Source organism: Eurypyga helias, unplaced genomic scaffold (genome assembly GCF_000690775.1).
Source record: "Eurypyga helias isolate BGI_N326 unplaced genomic scaffold, ASM69077v1 scaffold17772, whole genome shotgun sequence".
NCBI lineage: Eukaryota > Metazoa > Chordata > Aves > Eurypygiformes > Eurypygidae > Eurypyga > Eurypyga helias.
In genome coordinates, this window is record NW_010236771.1 from 3,119 (window position 1) to 24,561 (window position 21,443).

General features: G+C 48.0%; 1 protein-coding gene across 1 annotated transcript in view; it reads right to left on the minus strand.

Moving 5' to 3' along the window:
* Nucleotides 1-2,265: 2,265 nt before the first annotated feature.
* Nucleotides 2,266-21,443, minus strand: part of KALRN (kalirin, RhoGEF kinase) — a gene marked incomplete at its 5' end in the record, with an annotated part of 55,996 nt that continues 36,818 nt past the window's right edge. Inside the window, 9 exons of the mRNA XM_010147220.1 lie at nt 2,266-2,811; nt 5,660-5,798; nt 6,727-6,927; nt 8,124-8,202; nt 9,082-9,246; nt 10,985-11,116; nt 12,585-12,706; nt 14,986-15,157; nt 15,602-15,629. Of these exons, the coding sequence (XP_010145522.1) occupies nt 2,266-2,811; nt 5,660-5,798; nt 6,727-6,927; nt 8,124-8,202; nt 9,082-9,246; nt 10,985-11,116; nt 12,585-12,706; nt 14,986-15,157; nt 15,602-15,629 (1,584 nt within the window). The remainder of the gene's footprint in view (nt 2,812-5,659; nt 5,799-6,726; nt 6,928-8,123; nt 8,203-9,081; nt 9,247-10,984; nt 11,117-12,584; nt 12,707-14,985; nt 15,158-15,601; nt 15,630-21,443) is intronic.

Consider the following 21,443-nt stretch of genomic DNA (forward strand, 5'->3'; position numbering starts at 1 on the left):
AGTGAGAAAGTACCTGAGGCTGGTGCTAATTAAAGACACCCTTTGATGACTGCTGCCTGAAGAAGTTTTGGTTGCTAAGAAATCGCATCCATCGCACTCTTGCTCAGGATGAGAGTCTGGTCTTTGCCTAAGAGGTGCTGCTGGATTGCTTACAAAATCAGCTGCTGCACTGCAGAGGGGAACGGAGATAGGTTCTAGCTGATCCAGGTTTGGCCTCCTGTGAACACTGTCCCTTTCAAGCCTTTCCACAACTTCCCCCTGTATTAGATCTCTCTCCATCAGCCACACAGCCTCGTACACCGTTCAGGCACACAGGCTCACCCTTCTGGCTGTGGCTCCTCGCCCTCAAGGTCTGTTCTGTGCACCCACCCGGTGCTGAATGTTGGGGGTTTTTTGCTGTGCCCCCTTTCTTCTCCACTAGCAGAATACTGACCTCTCCAGCATGGTCACTGACACCACTGACAGAGCAAGCACAGAGAGAAGGGCTGGGTCTCCTACCTGCCATGAAACTGAGCTTGGAGGTGGATCAAAAAAAGGGCTGGCAGAGGCCTGAGAATTTACCAGCACTCAAGGAGTATCTCCACCACCTGCCGGCAGAGACAGCTCTTGTTCCTGCAGATACGTGGCAGGCTCACAGCACTTGGATGGCAAACTAAAATTGACTCTTGCCCTTACGAGAGCGTATACTGAGCACACATGGTCAGATCAAGCCCTTTTCCTTAGGAAAACCTTTGGTAACAACAGATATTTCCCAATAGGGGCACAGCAACAGCACTCAGCACTGAGACAAAGCCCTCATGTGCCAGGGGAAAAAAAGATCTCTTTGATCATCACCCTACAAGGCTGTAGAGTTTTATGGTGCGGCACCAGCTGGGGAGGTGTTTGTCCTCCCAGTCCCACTGCTAGAGAGGAAGATTTGGCCAGCCTACGAACTGCTGATTTGCCACTGCAGACCCCCTGCGTTAGGTATGCCTAAGGCTGGCTCCGTCACTGTAATATCAACGTGATGATGTTGCAACCTGGCTTGTCAGACAGAAATGTTTTAACTGTGAATATTTTTAATTTTATTACAAATTAGGCTTTGGACATAAAAATATCCTCACGAATGCTTTGGTGATGAGGTGCTAACGGCGGCTGAGAGATATTTACAAGTTTGGAAATGAAACAAATGACATACTTTAAACACTGAAAACGCTTTTCAAGCTGTAAGCACAAGGATGAACTCACCACTCCTACTGCACTCGGAAAGGCTTAGATGGACTTTGGGCCAAGCAATTCTGAAGCTAGAAATGGAACAGGATCCTATATATATATATATTTATATATATGATACAACATATGTATACTGAAAACCTGTGATAGAAAAAAATTGTCTTCATCATCATCATCTAGTTTACAGATACTGCAAAAATCGGACACAGCCTTTTCTCAATGCACAGGTTTTGCAAAAGATCTCTGTACAGTGTGTATAAAATGCTTTAAAAAAACCCCATCATAGTCCCATTGTGCTTAGTCAAAACCAGCTGTATGCTCCAACGAATTCATTGCCTTAATCGCAGCTCCAAAAGGTACTGCGTGTTGACTCGACACAGCAGAAAGCCCAAGGATTAACGGGGCATTTTGGTCTGGGCACTACCACACAACGAGAGCATACCTAAGTCACGCCTCCGCAGAAGCTGATCCAGCGGTGACTAGGGCCTGGTTTTGCCTGTCCTACGCAGGAAAAGTCCCCGTGGAAATCGTGGCAGACCTGGGCATACGGGGCGTGGAGGATCCATCTCTTAACCTGGAGCAGGCTTGCAATGATGTCAGCAAAAACTGACTTCAGTGCAGTTCTGCGGTACACGTAAGGTCAGCCTAGTCTCACCCCCCGCTATCCTACTCCTAATCTCTCGTACGTTTTGAAAGCAGTTCAGCAAGATCAAGAGGATTTCTTACAAGGCTGCCTCACAGAGATTAAGGCAACTGCGATTTTGGCTCGCGTTTCCAGTTGGTGTTTGCTTCCCGCAGTCCTTTTTTTGGCGGTGGGTGCGACAATACCACGTGTCCCAAGAGGAGCCTGCCAAGGGGAGTGAGTGGGCACCCGCTGCCGTTCTCCCCTTTGCTCTGGTCCCGAGGAACTGGGCAGGAACTGCCGCCTCCATGATGATTTGTACCCTGCAGTTAGGGATGCCACGTGAAATGCAAACGCCGAATACGGGACTATGTACAGTGAGGTCTGCCTTGCGCCTGCTCACTCCCTTCAGGACCCCAGGGATGAAGGTGTTACGTGCCTGGGTTCAGCCTGCTCATCAGGAAACTCTTGACGCTGGGGACCGGGTGCACGTCGTACTGGTGCCTGCGGCGCTCGATGAAGGAAGCCAAGCGGGAGGTATCCAGCGGTATCTTGGAATAGCTGCCGTTGTGCGGTTGCAGCCATGGATGCTGTAAACAAGTGGCTGCTGTTGGCCTTCTCCTGAAGTCTTCTTGGAGGATAACATTGATGAAATCCCTGGCGGCATGACTGACATCAGAGAAGTACTCGGGCGGGAAGCTGAAATCTACTCTGCACACATTGATACAAGTCTCCTCTTTGCTTTCATCCAGGAATGGAGAGACACCACTTAACATGACATAGGTGAGGACCCCAATGCTCCAGATATCCGTGCTGAGGGATACAGGAAGGCCTTGGATAACTTCAGGAGCTGCGAACTCTGGGTTTCCGAGGAGGTGGTGGACGTGGTAATGACCTGTGATCTGAACCGCGTCTTCCAAATCGATGATCTTGACACGAGGTACCGGGATTCTTAAATCAATCAGCAGATTTTCTGGCTGTTGAAGAGATAATAACAAAAACTTAATTATAATAGATTTTTGCAAGTAAAATGTATAGATTTCATTGAGGTTGAACAGCCAATGACAATGTGTTTAATCAGATGCACGAGGTACAGATCAGGAGAGTGAATGACAAGGAACCAGCTCAGCTACTGTTTACACTGCGGTAAATTCACATCAATGCTGAAGTTGCAATGACAACATCCTCTTCGGCACTAGGGCAACACACTGGGATTTTGCACTTTGTCCCAAATACTCACGGTTTATTTTCCCAAACCAATCTCTACAGATGAAGAGCACTGACAGATTTTTAAAATTTTGATAAGACTCGTTTGTCTCTGATTGGTTTATTTAGGTTCCGTTTGTTTACATGACAGCTGGCTACAGAAATGTGCATAGCTTGTAGCAGAAATGTTCTTCATGGAGGAAGTGTTCAACGTTGCTCCCACTACTGCATGTCCTGGGAGGGACTCTGGTGCGTTCCATTACTGCTGCTGTCAGCTGACATGGATGGAGCTGCCAGTGTTCCCTTATAAATGTCAGCACACAGTCATGCCTTCCAAGCCACAGTGCAATTTCATCCCAGTTGGATTTCCCTCTGTTTTACCAACAGTTTTAGCATTTAAGATCTCTCTCTCTCAGTAGGAGATGCTGAGCATTGCCTATACCCTCCGCTCTGGGGGCTTGACACGGATTTTGCTTCCTTTGTCGGCTCTCAGATAATTTCTGAATTTACTTCTTGCACCCTCTCTAGACTCGCTTTTCTGTCCTATAGCCCCTCATCCTCATGCATATTTTACTGCTGCCTCATGGCTATATATATAAAGCAAAGTTCACTGCACCACTGTTCAAATCTCTCCGCTCCAGTCCTGGGTAGACTGCATTGACAAAATCAACATGTTCTAAAAAAGGACATGGCTAGGTCTGCTGTCACTACCAATGCATCTCCTGCTTCCCACTTTGTGCTGGTTTTGGCTGGGACAGAGTTAAGTTTCTTCACAGTAGCTGGTATGGGGCTGTGTTTTGGATTTGTGCTGGAAACAGTGTTGATAACAAGGATGTTTTCATTACTACTGAGCAGTGCTGCCACAGTGTCAAGGGCTTTTCTGCTCCTCACCCCCCCCCGCCCCACTAGCGAGGAGGCTGGAGGTGCACAAGAAGTTGGGAGGGGACACAGCTGACCCCAGCTGACCCAAGGGATATTCCAGACCATATGACATCATGCTCAGCATATAAAGGTGGGGGAAGAAGAAGGAAGGGGGGACATTCAGAATGATGGCCTTTGACTTCCCAAGTAACAACTACCCCTGATGGAACCCTGCTTTCCTGTGCTGAACACCACTCTGCCAATGGGAGTGGTGAATGGATTCCTTGTTTTGCTTTGCTTGTGTGCGTGGCTTTTGCTTTACTTATTAAACTGCCTTTATCTCAGCCCATGAGTTTTCTCACTTTTACTCTGCCAATTCCCTCCCGATCCCACCAGGGAGGAGTGAGCGGCTGTGTGGTGCTTAGCTGCCATCTGGGTTAAACCACAACACACTTAGCAACAGAAGGAGTTTTATTTAGCATCCCTCATTCAGGAGAACTGTAAATAGGTCACAGAAAATTGGCTTCCCACCCTGCTTCTGGGAAGTATCTTATGATCAAATAGAAAATTCAGTGCAGTTTCTTACCTCCAAGTGATACCTACTTTTGACAGGTCCTATAAATACAGCAGAAAAGACAAACAATCTTAATGAAAGAAACCAGGATGATGTAGCCTTTTGGGACTAATGCTCATGTAAGGTACTGTACAAAAAGAATCTTTTTTTTTTTTTGTGGTAGTAGGCAGCAGAAGAATGAAAGCGTCACTTCATCTGACATGCCTGGGGGTTGGAGACTAAAGAAGAGACCTCCTTGGAGCTGGATTTTCCACCATACAAGGAAGTTAAATTCATCTCTCATTCTCCATTTTTAATTGCCATTTAAGTCTGAAAAAATATTATAGATTATCTGATATCCTAGGCAACCAGAATCAATGGTGGAGATCACAAAACTCAAAACATTTGATCATAACTTCAAATGCTAATTCTCTGCCACCCCAGATAACTGCGATGTTGGTGAGGACAGCAGTACAATGCCAAACCCAGGACAGTACAGTGCCTCCTGCCATGTGCCTAACAAAAGGAGTTACGAGCTGTGCTAATCTAACTGAGCATGACATTAGAGAATGCCTGAATTTCTCCTCCACAATGCAGCTTGTTCTTCCTTCGAACCTCTCCCTGGGTGCATTTCCCACCCAGTTTCCCTTTCAGGCTCTGCAGCACAATGCAGCGCGCTGCTATCCTCTGCCCCTGCCAGCCCTCCCCACCTCCAGCTCCCCTGCCCCCTCCCCTTGCTTTGGGCTATCCGGGGCACTGCTGTGGACACGAGTGAGACACACACTCCTTCTGGCCTGCCCTGAGCTGCCTGGGCACAAGTCAGCTCTGCTCAGGAAGTTGGTACAGGTGTAAGCACAACTCATACCCTGTGGGTTTACAATTCCCCTTCGGTCAGGTGCTAGTGACATCTCACTCTTGTCTCAGGCATCCTCCTTCTCCTTCATTAAATCCAGAAAGCCCTTGAGAACAAACCAGTGAATCAGGGAAATAGGTGCCTCTGGTCTGAAGGAAGACAAAGACCTTGCGCTGCAGGTCAGTAAGTCCTTTCTCTGGTCAGTAGGTCTGAAAGACAGTGCTGGTCCATTTAGTGATGACCTCTCCAGGGTACAGCCTGCACCTCCTTCCTGTCTGTGCAGCTGGGAACTCGCTGTACTTGGGCACTGAATAATAGCAGTAGCATAATAATAATTCTCTTTTCTTCTTACCTTTATGTCTAAGTGAGCCACTCTGCAGTTGTGGAGATACTGCAAGGCTTCCATTGTGTCTCTGATATAGAAAGCGACTTTTTCCTCCATAAGTTCATCGTGGTTCATCAGATAATCTAAGAGACGACCGTCATCCATCCTACAGACAAATCAAACCCAGCACATGAAAGATCACATGGTGTCTCTAGGAACAGTTAATATTTGAAAACAAAATTGCAATGGAAACTTCATGACCTAAAAATGGAGGAAACTAAAATGCAAGATCTGATGAGCATTTAATGATATCTCAAGATACTGCAGGCCATGGAAGTGGTAGAATGATTAATCCTCAATTGTTATCTCCGGTCCCTGAAAAATTTAGCAACAGTCTCAAAGTAAACTCATTTGCTTAAGGATGGATTCAATAGACGTAGGCAATTCCTTTGAAGAGAGATCCTCTTAATTATTTGAATTCATCTATTTATTTATAGAGCTGGTTGCATAATGCAGAAAAAAAAAATCACTGATATTTTCAGCTGGTAATATGTTCTGTGGGAAAACTAACCCAATAAAAGTTTTCCACCTAGTTTTATTTATCTGAGTAAATAAACAAGCAAATAGCCCAAATATACTTTGTTGGATATACTGCAACAAAGAAGCATTTTGGATTTTGGTTGTTATTTTTCCATACAGGGGCAAGTATAGTTGCTACACAGCTCTTTTCACCAAGAAGTATTAGAACAACGTAGGCTTCCAGCCAGCTGAAACACATTTACCCGAATAGAAAAAGTGGACAAAACTGCCCAAATAAACCTGGTGCTATTCAGTGCGACAAACTAACTGCTGATACAATTACCCAAGCTTCACCGGAGTAGAGAGCAGTTTTATTTGTCCCTCTGAATCTTATTTACTGTACATAAATGTCAGTGGAAGCTCTGCAGAAAATGGCTATTTCACTCGACATCACAATCAATAAAAACCACATGACAAAATCTTTGCCCTGCTGAAGTCAGGGTGAATTTTACCCTTTGCTTTAGCAGGGCTGTGATTCCTACCCAGATGCTGGAATTAACGCTCCACGTACTTACAGTTCCAAAACTAAGATGTAAGAAGTAGGAGACTCGTAGGTGTCGTGGATAGTGATGTACTGAGGATGCTGTAAGTGCTGTAACAAAGCTGCTTCGTGTGCTGCCTGCTCTTTCTTCTTCATTTTTTTACTAATGAACTTTACAGCAACGTCCTTCCGGGTGGCTTTGTGAAAGCATTTCTTTACGATGGAGAATCGACCCCTGAAACAAAAAGAATAATGAAGGGGCCTCATGAATAAATCACACCCAGTTTTCAGTGCAATAACAGACTGATTTTCAAAGTGCTATTTGATTCAGCACATTAATATTTCACAAGGAGTCAGATTTAACTAGTTGTTCATAACCTTTTCCAACAAAGAGCCCCCGTCTCTTACCCGGGGTGTAGAGGTTCTTTGGGGATTAGTAAACACTGAGAGCAAACGGTGTCTCTTTGCTTTGTGCAGCCATCCTGATGTCCTCTAACAATCTCCCCTGGGTCCAATTTTCTACCACTTTTACAGGTTCTATCTCTTTTTTTTAGCTGTGGGTCTCCCTTCTCCAGTTGCCCAAACTTTCTCAGACAACCAAAAGAAAAGCTTTGTTAAATAACCATCAACCTATTGTTTTGTCTCACTGTTTCAGGCACACAGTGTGAAATTAAGAAAAAAGCTGGCAGGAAAGCATTTAGGGAACTCATACAGACTAGTGCCTAGCACCATTCCTGAAAGTAAAACCACCCAGTGAAACCGCGCGCTGAACTTAGCCTCTTATTCATACCTCACTCTCTTATTAATACCTTCTACCTCTGCAGAAAGAGGACATCTTTCTACAGAGCCAGAGGGACTCCTGTCCTTTCAGCCCCAGAATGATTCACCTCTGATCTCTGAGCTGAAGAACTAACTGCATTAACCTGAACTGTTTGCACACCCCTTATCTCTCATCTACGCAGAGCACGCAGGCAAATAGGCAGCTCCTATTCAGGCTCCTGACCATCCCAATCAGCAGAGCGCTCCGGCGTGTGATTTAAGTCAGTCACATGCCTCGTGTGCTTCAGCAAACTCAGTCTTTGAGGTTAAGCTTATCCAGAACCAGCAAATTGGCATGACTTCAAAAGCTCACAGAGAGATGACAGAGGAGATACTAGTGAGAGCTAGCAGTGACTCTCAGAGATTTGGCTGCCTAGTTGCTCACAAGTTTGCCAGTTTGCAGTCCTCAAATCACAACTGATCTTGAAAGACAGGGTTTAGTCCATATTTAGGGTTTAGTTCAGTCTATGTTTTAATCAGTACTTAACGTGATTTGACAAGGAGCAGCAGTTTTCAATCTGGCTACAAGCACCCTAAACTTTCCTCCCAAGGGAAAAGCTCCAAGCCATTGTTTTGGTGTTTTATTGCAGCGATAAGCGGGGTTAATATTACCTCCCAATCTCATGCAGTTCTGCATAAGCGAGGTCAAAGTTTTCCTTCCACGAAATAGTGGCACCATCAGCAGCGGAGTCTTTGGGAGAACAAAGGACATTCAAGAAAGCATAAAATTAAAGACAGTTTTCTGCAGACTATAAAACTGCATATTTAAAAATTACGGGATACTATATTACTTAAAACAGCAAATATTACCACTAGGAGCCCAGTTTCATCCTGCTCAGGCACCACTCCAATGTGTTGCACCACTAAAAGCCAGACCTCCAGAGAGGAAGGTGTGCTGCATTCAGATCTGTCCTTGCAATTTTGGGCTGAAAAGGGCCATACAGACAGTGTAAAGCCACGTCTGTGTGTAACTGGAGGTAGAGCTACACCATGTGAGCTCTCGTTTCATCCAGCACAGGCTATTCAGGCCAGTCACAGACCTAATTACGCACTGGAGCTGCTAAAACGTGGGGAGACGCGGGCTCTGCTCACAGCAGCGTCGTGAGTGAGCTGTACCCCAAATTCCTGCAGCACCACACACTGGGGGCTCACCTCCATCGCAGCCTTCCTGAGCCGGCTGCATTGCTCAGGGGGGTTCTACTTTGCAAGCTGACTTGCAGACCCCAGTTGGGCTGCCCAGCAGAAGCCCCTGGGGCTACTGGCATTGCGGAAAGGCAGGGGACACACTGGGCAGGATGTGGAGCCTGTTGCCCCGATTTGAAGACAAGAAATAGTCTTTGGATAGAAAGCAGGAAACTGTAACAGCGGGAGGCTGTGAGCCCAGCTGGAGGAGCAGACAGGAAAAGCCTTTCCAGTGGCAGGAGCTGGCTCTGAGCATCTCCCAGGCTTCCTCTCGCATTTCTACCAGCTCCAGGACCAACGCTGTTATCGGGACCCATCAAAGCCCGAGAACAGACTGCACCGGTGGACACCTGTGTGCCTTAGCCCCTCCTCGCCGTGCCCCACTCACCGTACTCCGGGAGCCTTACAAATTCGGACGGGTCACTGGGCAAGCTGATGCCCCAGGGATTGCTGGCGCTCACTCGGAACTGATACTGGCAGCCCGGGGCCAGGTCCTCGATGACGAGGTACGTGTCCAAAGTGGAGGCTACTGACTGCTGCCAGGCTTGCGAGCCTGCAATTTACAGAGGGAGAGAAGCAGAGCTGAAGGAAATAGTCTCAGTAGGTGAACTCGGAGCAGAGGCTTTCTCTGCCCGACTCATGCAGTACCCTGGGAGGTTAAAATCCACAAGGTTTTTAGAAGGCAATGTTATGGCAGATGGATGTATTTCTGTTAAACCAGAACTGGACCATAGAAAGGGATTTTGTGTTGCAGACACCTTCCAGTCTGGCTAAATGAGGGAAGAAGGAAATGCCCCTGACTTGACCGATAGCAATGAAAAAAACCACAGCCCAGGGGACACACTGATCTCACCAGCAGTCTAGCTGTGGCTGTGTACTGGAAGTGATGCCTCAGGGCAGCGTGATAAGACAGGACTGGAGAGCCAATTTGATGACAGCTCTGCTGTGAGAACATCGGTAGCAGAAATACTGCAAAAACCCCAATACGGACAAGGGAGTCCCAGGCGAAGCTGAGACAGGGCATCAGTGCAGTCAAAGTGCTTTTGCAGCTGAAGTCTTTCAGAAGACAGAGTGGCTACAGTGAAACCCAGAGCTGCAGGAGAACCAGCTTTCTGAGGTTTAGTATGGGCTTTTGCAGATGAGCAGGATTGCAGCAAAGACACGGTGACTCTGTCATGTGTTTCTGTTCCTAACAGAAACAAACCCAACCATTGCCTAACCTGTGGCATCTAAAGGAACAATACTTTATTCATCTGCACAGGGTCACAGAACAAAGAGGGACCCCTGGGACACTGAGCCTTGTCACAGCCTATGACTTCTTTCAAGAATATATAAAATTTTATCTTATTTTAGCAAGTTCAGGGCTTTTAACCTTTACATTATTTACCATGACCCATGTATTTTGTGTGCGCTGTGGGTAAATCCGATTGCCAGGTCTCACAAGGTCATGGTTGGTTTTACAGGGAAGAGTCAGTGATTCTTTTGGAGTGGGAGGAGTACTGAAAATACTGCTGCTTTTTCGCTGTTTGGTGGCTGCTGTTAATATAAGAGCTTTTATTCTTTTGCAAAAATGGCAGTCACACTGATGGCACAGTGAGGGTCAAGGCAGAGTATTTGCTAAGAGAAGCTATTAACATGATGGAGTGATTAAGTTTGCACATTTACTAAGGTGAGGTAGATGTTTTTTGAAGCACAAAGGAGAAAAAACAGAGGCCACATACCTAAGGCAAGGTTTACTGCCCAGAGACCCTCACACCTTTGCAGGAAGAATGCAAAAGGGTTGTGAATCATCTCAAATGCCCTTTTCAAGAGCACATGCCTGTGCATATTGGGAAATCAGTGCATTTAATATCTATTTAATTCAGGGGAAAAGGATGGTTGGATTTAAGAACAAATGGATTTCATAGTTGAGCTTGAAAAGTATGCAGGCATCTGCAGTTCTATCCAGATCAAAAAATAATGAGGCTGCTTTGTTGTTATATTCCCAGGAAACATCCCCCATAAAGGATGGATACCATGGTGGTAGAATGACGAAAGGATGCCTTAGTGATGGGTGTGTTTTAGCACACTTTACTTGCCATAAGCGACTGGAGGAAACAGAAAGGTCTGTAATATATGAGGAGAAGGACAGGATGATAGAAGGGATTCTTTTGGCCTTAGACCTTTGGATCTGTGGGCGATACCTAGTGGCACCCCAGTGGTGGTGAGGATGCTTTTGGGACCTGTTGTGCCATAGAAGACTTACTTTGTTCTCATTCTCCCAGCCAGCGAGCACAGTTCAAATCCCTTACCTTCTTCTCTGTACTCCACAGTGTAGCCTGAAATGGTGCAATTGCCAGTACTAGATGGGGGTAGCCAGCGCAGAATCACAGAGGTGCAGCTTCTCTCCTGAGCAATGGGACGATTTGGGGCAGCTGGGACACCTTGGAAGAGAAAACAAGCACCAAGTCTGGCATCCCGTCAACAAGCACCTGTGCTTTACTCTGAAGATCAGGTGTATCAGGCACATCAGGTCGCTACGAGGCAGTGGTGTCTTGCAGAGAGCGTGTTCTGGTTTACACTGGGCTACCAGCATGGCCAGAGAGGTAATGTCATGGTCCTGCTCGCCTACCATCATGGGTCTGAGACCTCCATACTGGCAGCTAGGAAAGAACCGTGCTGCTGGCAAGTTCTGCTGCCTCGACGTGGTCTCACAGTACAACAGGGCAGGGGAATATCTTCTTGCTCAAGCTGGTGGTCAACTGGAAACTACCGGGGAGAATGGACCCTTGGCTGCAGAGGATCTGTCTGAGCTCAGCTGCTGTAAAGGCAGAGCCTCTTCACCTGCCACTTTCCACTGCTAATTTTTGCTACAGCTCAAGACCTGATACAAAGCTCATGGAACTGAGGATATAAAATGTTCTCGTGGATTTCATCAAGCAGTGAGTGAGGTTCTGGAGGTGGGAAGTCACCCTGAAGTGTCCAAAAATGACAGGACAAAGCCACTCAGAGTGCTTCTGGGTGTATGGTGCTTGGTATATTGGGCAGCAGATTGACAAATGACCAGTAATTCTTCTGTGTTTTGCTCAGGGCTTCCTTCAGCACAGGAGTAGTTAGTGCAGCCACTAACTTGCCTGGATAAATTGGAGAAATTATACCTCTAGGGCAGTTTGTGAGACCAAACAAATTGACTTCTAAATGCTTGTGACACTCCTGCATCTGTAAGTCGCCAGTTAGACATTCATCTCTGTGCTATTCCCTTCAAAGCAGCAGGCACCCCTCATCTCTCATGCTAACAGATCCCTTCCGGGAGCTGGAGGTCATGAGCATCAACTCATCATTTCGTATTCATTACAATTAGATGGGTCACTAATTACAGCGCTGAGAATTCAGGCTCAGAGATGTGTCTCCGAGTTGAGGCCCTGCAGAACTGTTCACCCAGGCCTCTCGCCTCCTCCACATCCCCCAGAGGGGAGGATGGTAATCCCTGTATCCCAAGACCCCAGCTCCAGGCAGGCTCTAAAGCACAGAGCTCCCCGTGGGCAGCTGGGGCATCATCCCCCAGGGGCTCGGCAGTCCCCGGGAGCCCAGCTTCCCCCAGCCGACCTTACCCAGCCCCCAGGAAGCAGCCTGCGAGCAGGATGCAGGAGCTGAACCAGGGCCAACACGTTTTCATTTCCCAGATGTGACGCTTGCGATCAGAGGACTTAAATCAAGCACAAAGAGTCTGCGATGCCTTCAGCCATCAGTGGGAGTCATGGCCGAGGACGGCTGTTTGATTTTAACGTCTCGGTTCACCTGGAACAGCTCCACATCCAGCTGCCTTTGCACCGGCTATTCCTGTGTGCTCCCAGTTCCTGCCAAGGGACCCCACACAGGAAAAATCCCGGCCGTTACAGCCAGATGAGCTACCTTGAACTTTGATGGTTGCAGAGGTCGATGCGGTTCCGTGTTCATTGGTTGCCACGCAGGTGTAAATGCCGCTGTCCTGGGGCATCAGGTTGCAGATCTTCAAGGAGAGCTCCCCGGAGTCACTGTGGATGCAGAAGCCCCAGTTACAAAGCTTCCCTTGCTAATGCTTTTTATACCAGTTCCTGCCCTGCCTCATTACAAACAAACATGCACACAAATCCTGTTAACTCATTTGAAGGAACATCCCTCCAGCAATCTGGTACCCAAATACAGCCCCTCCTTATGTCAGGATTAGGCCGTTAATGAAACCTTTGAGCAGAATGGTCCAAATTGCCTGCCAGACAAATCTGTTTGTCTGCTGTGGCTTTGGGGGAGATGGGAAGAGATCACTTGAGCACCAAGCAAAGTCCAGGAGCTGAACACTAGCTGTGCCAGTCCAGAGCTGGATGCTTAGACTCTATTTCTCAAAATATTGCCCCAGGCACATCCTTCCCACTGCGGAAGATGCTGAGCTGCTGTGCCTCTGCAGTTAAGTCCAACACACGCCGGACAAATGTGGCTTCCCACAGAGGCAGAAGGCAGTTACACAGCACAGGGTGCCTGACACTTCTGGGAAGCTTCAGGCCCCTGGAGCATGTGCCGTTGATCTAATGAGGCTGCCAGGCCCCCGGTCAGAAGGCTGAACATCTCACAACAGCTAGGGATAAAGAACGTCAGTGCCGAGTTCATGAGAGATGATCTTTGGGCCAATCTGAGCAAATAAACAGCTCTACGGAGTCTAGTGAATTTATAGCAGGTCTGTACATAGTCACTTTGGTTTGTACACTGCAGTCTTCAATATGCAATTTAGGGGACTTGGCCTGAATCAAAGGTTTTTACTGCTTTAGCTGTACTGGAGTCCCAGCTTAGAGCCAACAATAAATTCCCTTGATGGCAAAAGTAGACTAGTGCTTGAATGTGTAATCTATCGGAAACTGCAGAAGGACGTGGTTGCTGATAAAACTGCCTGGACACTGCAGCTTCTGCTGGTCTGACTATGCTGGTTTAAAACAGGACAGAAATATCCCCTTCCCCCTCATGCCGGACACTCATGCCAGCAAGATCTGAAAAACAGCCACCGATCCGCTGGGCCTCTCCTTGGCAGGCACTTTCTTCACTGGAAAACAAATACAAGCAACAAGACAATACCAGTGCTGCTAGTGCACAGGCGAAAGATTGTGATGGAAAACAGAACTCTGTATGGAAATATCCCCCATCCCAACCCCAGCCAGAGCCTGAAGATGGGGCACCAATGATGTACTGGGTAATGGCTAAAAAGACAATTTTGGGTGCTCTGGGGTGGCCACACAAGCCGACGGTCTCTGAAGGAAGCTCTCCGTCAGATGTATTTTTTTCTCTTGAACGTGTAAAATCCCTTCTCTCTTAGCATTCATTTTTCACGTTCAGTGAGTTCATGCTCCCTGAATTCATCTCCGCCTGAGCCAGAAGTGCTGAAAAGTTTGCATGAGCGATTGCCTGCTGGAGATTTCCACTGCAGTTTGGCCCAAATCGCTTACATAAGCTGCAGAAGAACATCCAGCAGCAGCAGGCTGTTACCTGACCTGAATTCAACTCCAGATCTTTTTGGATCTTCCCAGTGCTTGTTGTAAAGATGCTTTTCCTCCCTCTTAGCCGGGCTGGGAACATCATGACAAGCATCTTTCCATCCAAGCACAGCCAGATGTCGCCTTCCCAGAAGCATATGTAGGCTCTTTTATGAACAGCTGAGGAAAGGCTCAGGAAAACTGCAGGAGTTACCACCTCTGATGAGAAAACTGATGAGAAAACTCCCAGTTCACTGATGAGAAAACTCCCAGTGACATGGGTATTGCCAACCAATAAGGGCTTGCTCTGCTCGACTTGTGCTCCTACCAAAGGTGAGCATGACATCAAACTCAAGCAGAGAAGCCCCAGCAATCTGCCTATGAGATGAGAAAACTCCCAGTGACATGGGTATTGCCAACCAATAAGGGCTTGCTCTGCTCGACTTGTGCTCCTACCAAAGGTGAGCATGACATCAAACTCAAGCAGAGAAGCCCCAGCAATGCAGAGGCAATATTAGCCCAGCTAATATGTTGGAAACATTCTTGGCTCTGCTTGCAGCTGGCTCAGCAGGATCAAGCTGATGACTGCCAGGAACACACTTTGTGGCTATACCCTATGCCAGCTTGGGACACAGTAGAGCTACCCGAGCCCCAGAGTCCCTTTCTAGCTGATGTGTGGTGCAGCGATGTGCTGATACACTACGCCAGACTTGATTAACTGCATTTCTAATGAGTCTCGTAGCCTGGCTGATGCCGTGTTTGAGGGCAACACACCCATCACAACCAGCTGTGTTGGGGACCCACAGGCAGGACCTTACCAGGACGACACCGTGTACGTGGCTGTGCTGTTGTCATTGTCAAGAACGTTTTGATCCGGTCCTTTCCAGGTTATAGTTGGTTTGGGCCGTCCACAGACTTTGCATTGCAGCATCACTGTGTCACCGAGCAGGCAGGTGATGTCCACTAACGGCACAAGAAACTCTGGAGCCACTGGAAGAAAACAAGGGGACACACACGTGACAGCTTCTTTTAAACTGCAGGGGAGGATGCTCCCCCTACAAGTCTAAAGAATGCATTGTAGGACCAACTATGGGATCTGGGTCCCAAACAGCTGGGAGTCCTGGGATTTTGTTACTGAAACTCCCCCTTCTCTAAACAGCTCAGAGTAGCAGTGACTGTCCCTCCCCCAGCCCTGTGTTCCGGCAGGAGAGTGAGACTGTGCAGGCAGGTTTGGGGGGTTCAGCCTCGCCCGTGGCCCTGGGCTGTCTGAGCCGAGCAGCCATCAGGAAGACCGCTTTCCCCGGGGCCCAAGCAGCGGAGAGCTGCCTCTGCTGTAAACGCTGGTGGGTGCAGAGCACGCTGTTGCACCCGAGTAAATCACAGCTGCTGACTTGCTCCTCCGTGCCAGTCAGTGCACAGCTGTCCTGAACTCACCTTCTTGAATGAAATTGGGGTTGATTATCTGTAAAATACAAAGAAATAAAAGCATTTACTTTTCTGGGCAGTGACAAGGAGAATTCTGGTTTCCCAAGATACCGTGGTGAACCTGACCAGAACCAGAGATGCACTGACCAGTGGCTACAACAACCAGCAGGCGCAGCAAACGCTGGTGAGAACAGAACAACCCTGCGCACAGCTGAGAAAGTACGTGAGAGCTACGGCTTGTTGAACTCCGCAAAAGCATCACAGGTAACAGGCACAACACCCAGGCTGAGGAGGGTGGACATGCTTTCTCTTTGCTTGGGTGACAATGCTCAAGCCATTAACTCTTCTTCCCAGAGGTGGTTTGTGCCTGGCTCCAGACCCACGTCACACCGCACCTGCAGCCACCAGGCACCCGGGGCACCTCACCAGCACTCCGGCCACTAACCAGCTTTGGGAAGATGTCTTTTAACTTCTTCTCAGTTTCAGGAAGATAAGGTAAAGCACTAAAACAGAAATACTGCCTTCTTTTTGCCTACTGCCAAGTGTCAGTACTGCAACAACTCTTGGTCTACCACAATGAGTAAAATTTCACTCACTTCATTGGACTGCTGGAAACTTTCCAGCTTGAAAGTAGGCTGGGGTAACTGAGAACTGTTTTATCTAACTAGTTAATTGATCAAGTTAGCAAAGACTTGGAAAGCCTCTCTCTGTGGCCTATAGATGCCAATTGCCTCATGTAAACCTGGAAGCCAAGTTGGGAAAAGTGAAGACAACACCACTAAGTTCTTACATGCACCATCAACCCTAACTACACAGTGGTGTACAACAGTGTAGAGGTTTTAGCCTCATTAACTGTTTTAATAATCTTATAAAGCCTTGCTATCCAAATTCAAACTAATAATTTGATACCAAGCACTATAAACACTTGTGTGGTTTATCTCACCTTAAATACCTTTGTTACCACCTATTTCAGAGCTATTTTGGAAGATGCCAATGAAGCACTGACCTAATTTGTGACCTGCCAAAGCTGACAGGAGTTTTTGCAGAGGCTCAGAAACCGGGCCACAAAGCAGAAACAATAACCCTTCAAATAATGTAGAAGCATCTTCAGGATTTGTATTTATATTTTGGCTTTACAAATAGTTTTCCAAGGTGAATAGCTCAGGGTGCCATTCACACAAAAGCATGATGGTTTGGACTCTCTTGTGCTCCCAAGAGTGCTGAGATTTCAAATGTTTCATTCCCAGCATCCTGGAAGGAGCCAACCTCTGCCTCCCTCCCTGGAGAGGACTCTCTGAGCACTAACACTATAATTAGGGCTTCTTATTTTTTAAAGCCATGCTGGGGGCACCTCTGCAGCGGGGAGGGTGCAGGAGAGCGTGCCACCCCTCCAGTGGGACAGCACAGCTCGGCAGGCAGGAGCCTGAGCAGGTGAGAGAGCCAGCCAGGCTCCTTGGGTCCCGTGTCAGGTCTTCCTCCTCCTGGCTGCACCTCCTGGTCCTGGTTTCACTCAGGAAGCACAAAGCTCCATCTAAAGGGTGCAGACGGGCACCAATGCCAGGACACGGACCTGTGGCCAGCTGCCCTGGGAACCGCCGAGAGGGCGAGGGGCTTAGGGGCAGCAATCGCTGCTCCACAGGGTCCAGGACCCACACACCCTGGATCCTGCAGGCAGGAGGAAATCAGGGCAGTGGATGAAGAACATCTTCTTCCAGTGCATGTGGAAAAGGAGAGATGGATCTTTGTGACTAAGAGGTATCGCTCCCACAGCACAGCACAGGAAGAAGCTGTTCAGCGGATAACCATTGCTTGCCACTTTTCTATCAGTGAGACCATCTCCGTATCAGCTGAGGAACTCCAGGCATCAGCTCATTTGCACATACATCTTCATTTCTGTAGTTTTTGGCTTAACTGGAATACACATCTATCCTCTGAAGCTCTCCCTTCCCTGCAGCAAGCACTAAATTCCCTTATAATTCAATGATTTCCATCCTTGTAGAATTAAAGATTAGGAGAAAAAATGCTCCTAACACTTTATATGAATTGTGTAACTCCAAAGGATTCCTTAGAAGATGCAGCTACAATGATGAATGTAATGGATATATCTATAAATAAATAATGCTACATTTCTAATGACTTCCAAGGCACAGTCATTTATAATAATTACCTTACCAATGTTTTTTTTTCCCTTGCCTCACCATGGGAATATCACAAAGAAAATTACCGCTGCAAGATAATATTGGAAGAGTATATATGGGTAAAATTTACATTTCCTTTGCTAAAACTTCATCTGTTAATTAACAAAATGTTACCTAACAACACTCCCACAGCTACGTCGCAGCTTTTGCCTGGTAAGCTTAGACAAAAGTAAAAGCCTGTTAGCAAGAGCTTGTTCGAGTGCTATCAAAGGGATTTAATACATCACTTAATTAGGGAACGGGATCTGGTCTGCTTCGAAGGAGAGAGTCAAATGACGGGGTGAGAAGGGCAGAAACAGGAAAGCAAAGGTTCACAGCCAGATCTGCGGCCAGAAGCCAGCTCTGCTGGCTCACACGTCTGCTCCCAGGCCCCGGGGGTTTGCTGCCTCTCTCTGGAGGCTGGCCAGGTTTCCAGGCTAGGGGTGTATGGCAGCAGATGACAGAGTCCTTCTAGATTAAGTGCAAGACCTTTGGAGATGATTTCTTCATTTGCCAAACAGGTTTTTAATCCCCGTGGGTGGAGATGAGGGCTCCAGAGTGTGGCCCCGCTGCCCTCGGAGGACGGGAGCTCACGTACTGCGTGTCCTCACAGCCTCCAGCCGGTGCCAGGGCTGGTTTCCCTTATGGACGGAGTTGCCAAGCACCTTCCAGAGCCTCTTGAAAATGATGGTGTGTACAGAAAGCTGGAAAAGCTGTCCAAAATCCATTCTCTTCCTCAGGGCTTTTACAGAGATGAAAGCCAGGCCACGTTACTCCGAAGAGCAGAATTCCCTGCCAGTGAGGGGCCGGGGCAGGCTGCTGGTGAGCAGAGAGGTGTCATGCACTGAAATGGGGATTACAGGCAGGGGGTGCAGCTCCCCTGCAGCTGCCAAGGCTCGGGGGCCATCCGTGGAGATGGAACTATCCAGTGCAAAAGCTTTTCCCACCATCTTCAGCCACACCAGGCAAACACAAACCCTAAGGGATGACACTCGGCTGGCAGTGCAGTCACTCCTCAGGTAAGGAACACAGCCGTCTCTTTTTTCTAGGAACATAAATCTAGTGTAAATGAGACAGATTTATTTTTCCCATCGGATGAAATACCTGTAGCCTGGTTCAGGGTGGGTGAAAACTTGTGACGCTCCCTCTGCGGCCAGGAGAGTTTGTTTCCCGTACGGTGACGGCTGAAAATGGAAACCCCGCACAAGGTGACAAACACAGACCATGAAACGGCCTCTGCTCAAGCGATGGAGGGTCTAACGCTGACCAGGCAAAGATAGGGAGCTGGAGGGAAGGAGGTGAGATAAAGAAATGGGAGGACGGGTCAGGGTTATTCAATAAAAAACCCAGGAATAGACCTCACTTCTCCCTGCTCCAGCTCGCGCTGTTTCGGGGCTCAAACCACACGAGGCATGTACTGGAACGCCTTTGGGGACCAGCAGGGATCTGAGGGACTTAGATCCAAGGGACTGAACTGTAACTTGGTGTAACAGTCAGGGTTTAGAAAAGCCACACAGACGCTGCATCCAGCAACACAGTGTTTTGCAGTACTGAGCCACTATTCTCCTGGTTTGTTAAGCTCATGGTATAAAGACAGAAAGGCGTCTGCAGCAGTAGCAGCAAAGTCCGCTTGCAAAGTGACTCCAACTGCCCTAGTCCTTAGCGAGAGCTTATCTTCCATTTGTGCACACACGCTGTTATCTGGTGGGGAGCGAGAAACCATTCTGCAGCGCCAGTGCTCGGCCCTGAAACGCTCTGCAAGCCCCGCTCGGCTGCCTGCGAGGGCTCCTCCGTGCAGAGGTGGCCTGGCCATCCCTAACTCCCCGCCCGGAGGAGGCTTGAGCCCAGCCCAGACACACGCCCAGTGGATGCCCTGATTTTTCCAGTGCCATATTTCAGTCCCGTTTTAAGGGAATGCATCAAAACCAGGAGCGCGAACACTTTTTCCCCCCAAAGCATAAGGCTGCAAACCCAGCCCTCTGTAATGAGATCCACGCTTTATCTAAACAGTAGAGGGCACGTTAACTCCAAGACAAGCAGCTCAGTGTTTTGTAAACACCACAGCACTTCTTGTTCACCGAGTTAAAATAAAATACTGACGCATTTGCACATGCTGGTAGCAGAGACAGTAGCGTGTTCCTTGCTCCCTCAAAAAAAAAAAAAAATTCATGGTTCTCAGAAACTAATGAAATGAGTTACAGAGGAATCAAGGCAACTTGGATTTGTAGGAAAAAAATTATCAGTCTCTGACTAGGTCAACCTTTACTTTGAGAATTTTGGAGGGACAAGCTCACAGTGTCGCCAGCCTCCCCTTCCCTGCAGAAAGAAACCAATTAATGAGAAATTTCTTGATAAAAGAAGGAAGCAAGGATCCTGCTACCCATGGATAGGTGCTACCAAAGGGAAAATATAATTTTAAATGGGAGAATAGTATCTGATGAAATGTCCCACAGCATCAGCCTTTTGATGGGGATGGGGGATGCCTTCTGTCACCCAACATGGATGGGATCAGCTGCCTTCGAGACCGCTGGAGAAGCCACAAGGGATGCTGGCTGTTGTATGTGCATCCGTGCAAAGCAGAAGTCCTCCTGCCCTCATCACACTCTTGCGGTGATGCCCTGATGGCTGGTGTGTTTCAGCGGTTGTAGCTGTGGGATCTCTGGTGCTCCAGGCACCGTGCTGTAGCACTCTACTCCTTTCCCGCAGATGAAGTAGGTCACTTCTTTTCCGTGCCTGTGCTGCCAGCTCAGCTACATCACACCTGATGAGCCACCTTCCTGGTCAGTCTCAGCCACCCCTGGCCAACTCAGGGCAGCAGGACAGCTGTGTCGCCCATGGAGGCCCCCCCAGCAAAACATGGGAGGTTCTCGGGATTGTACTCGTTCATATGGTGATAACAGGCCAGCAAAGGCTTTCTTCCAGTATTGTACAAGATCTCACCGAGAGATTATGTTAGACCTGCTCTGGAGATGGACAGCTCAAGGCAGGGGGTGAAGGCATTTGCCTACAGCACTCGGGAATTCTTGGCCTGAGCTGAACGTTGACTTGGAGCCAATGCTGTATCCACCAAACCATTACTGACTCAGCCACTTGGACCAGGGGGGTGCTAACACAGTATTCTTCTCTACAGGGTGTTTCCTACTGCTTATCTTGCTCTAAGTGTCTCTGAGTAGTTCTTGACACACTAAAATGTCATAATTAAAAAAAAAACCTAACAGATTATGAAGCCCAACTTGCATACCTTGGCAACAGCCCAGCTCACTTATCTAATGATGGCACTTCCACTGGCTCGGGGGGGGCCTGGACTTCATCTCTCCTTTGCACAGCTAAGGAGAAGAAACTGGAACAAACGCTAGACACACAGCAACAGTCGTGTGTTGGTCAGGATTACTCCTAACGCACTGCAGTTGGAGTCATGCTGTGCAAAACAAGCCGTCTGGAGCCATGTCAGATCCCTACATGGGAGGTCCACCCCACCCTCTTCCAAAGCCTGGAAGAGCTGCTGCTCAATTTAGTAAGGTTTAGCTCAGTCAGGTCTTCTGACTGCTGGAAGAACATTCACTCAGACAAGAGAGATGGCCTGATGGGACCTGCATGGTTGACTTATGACACCTTCAGCAATATCGAAACCCTATAAGACATTACGACACTGAATTGTAGGACAATTAGTTGTG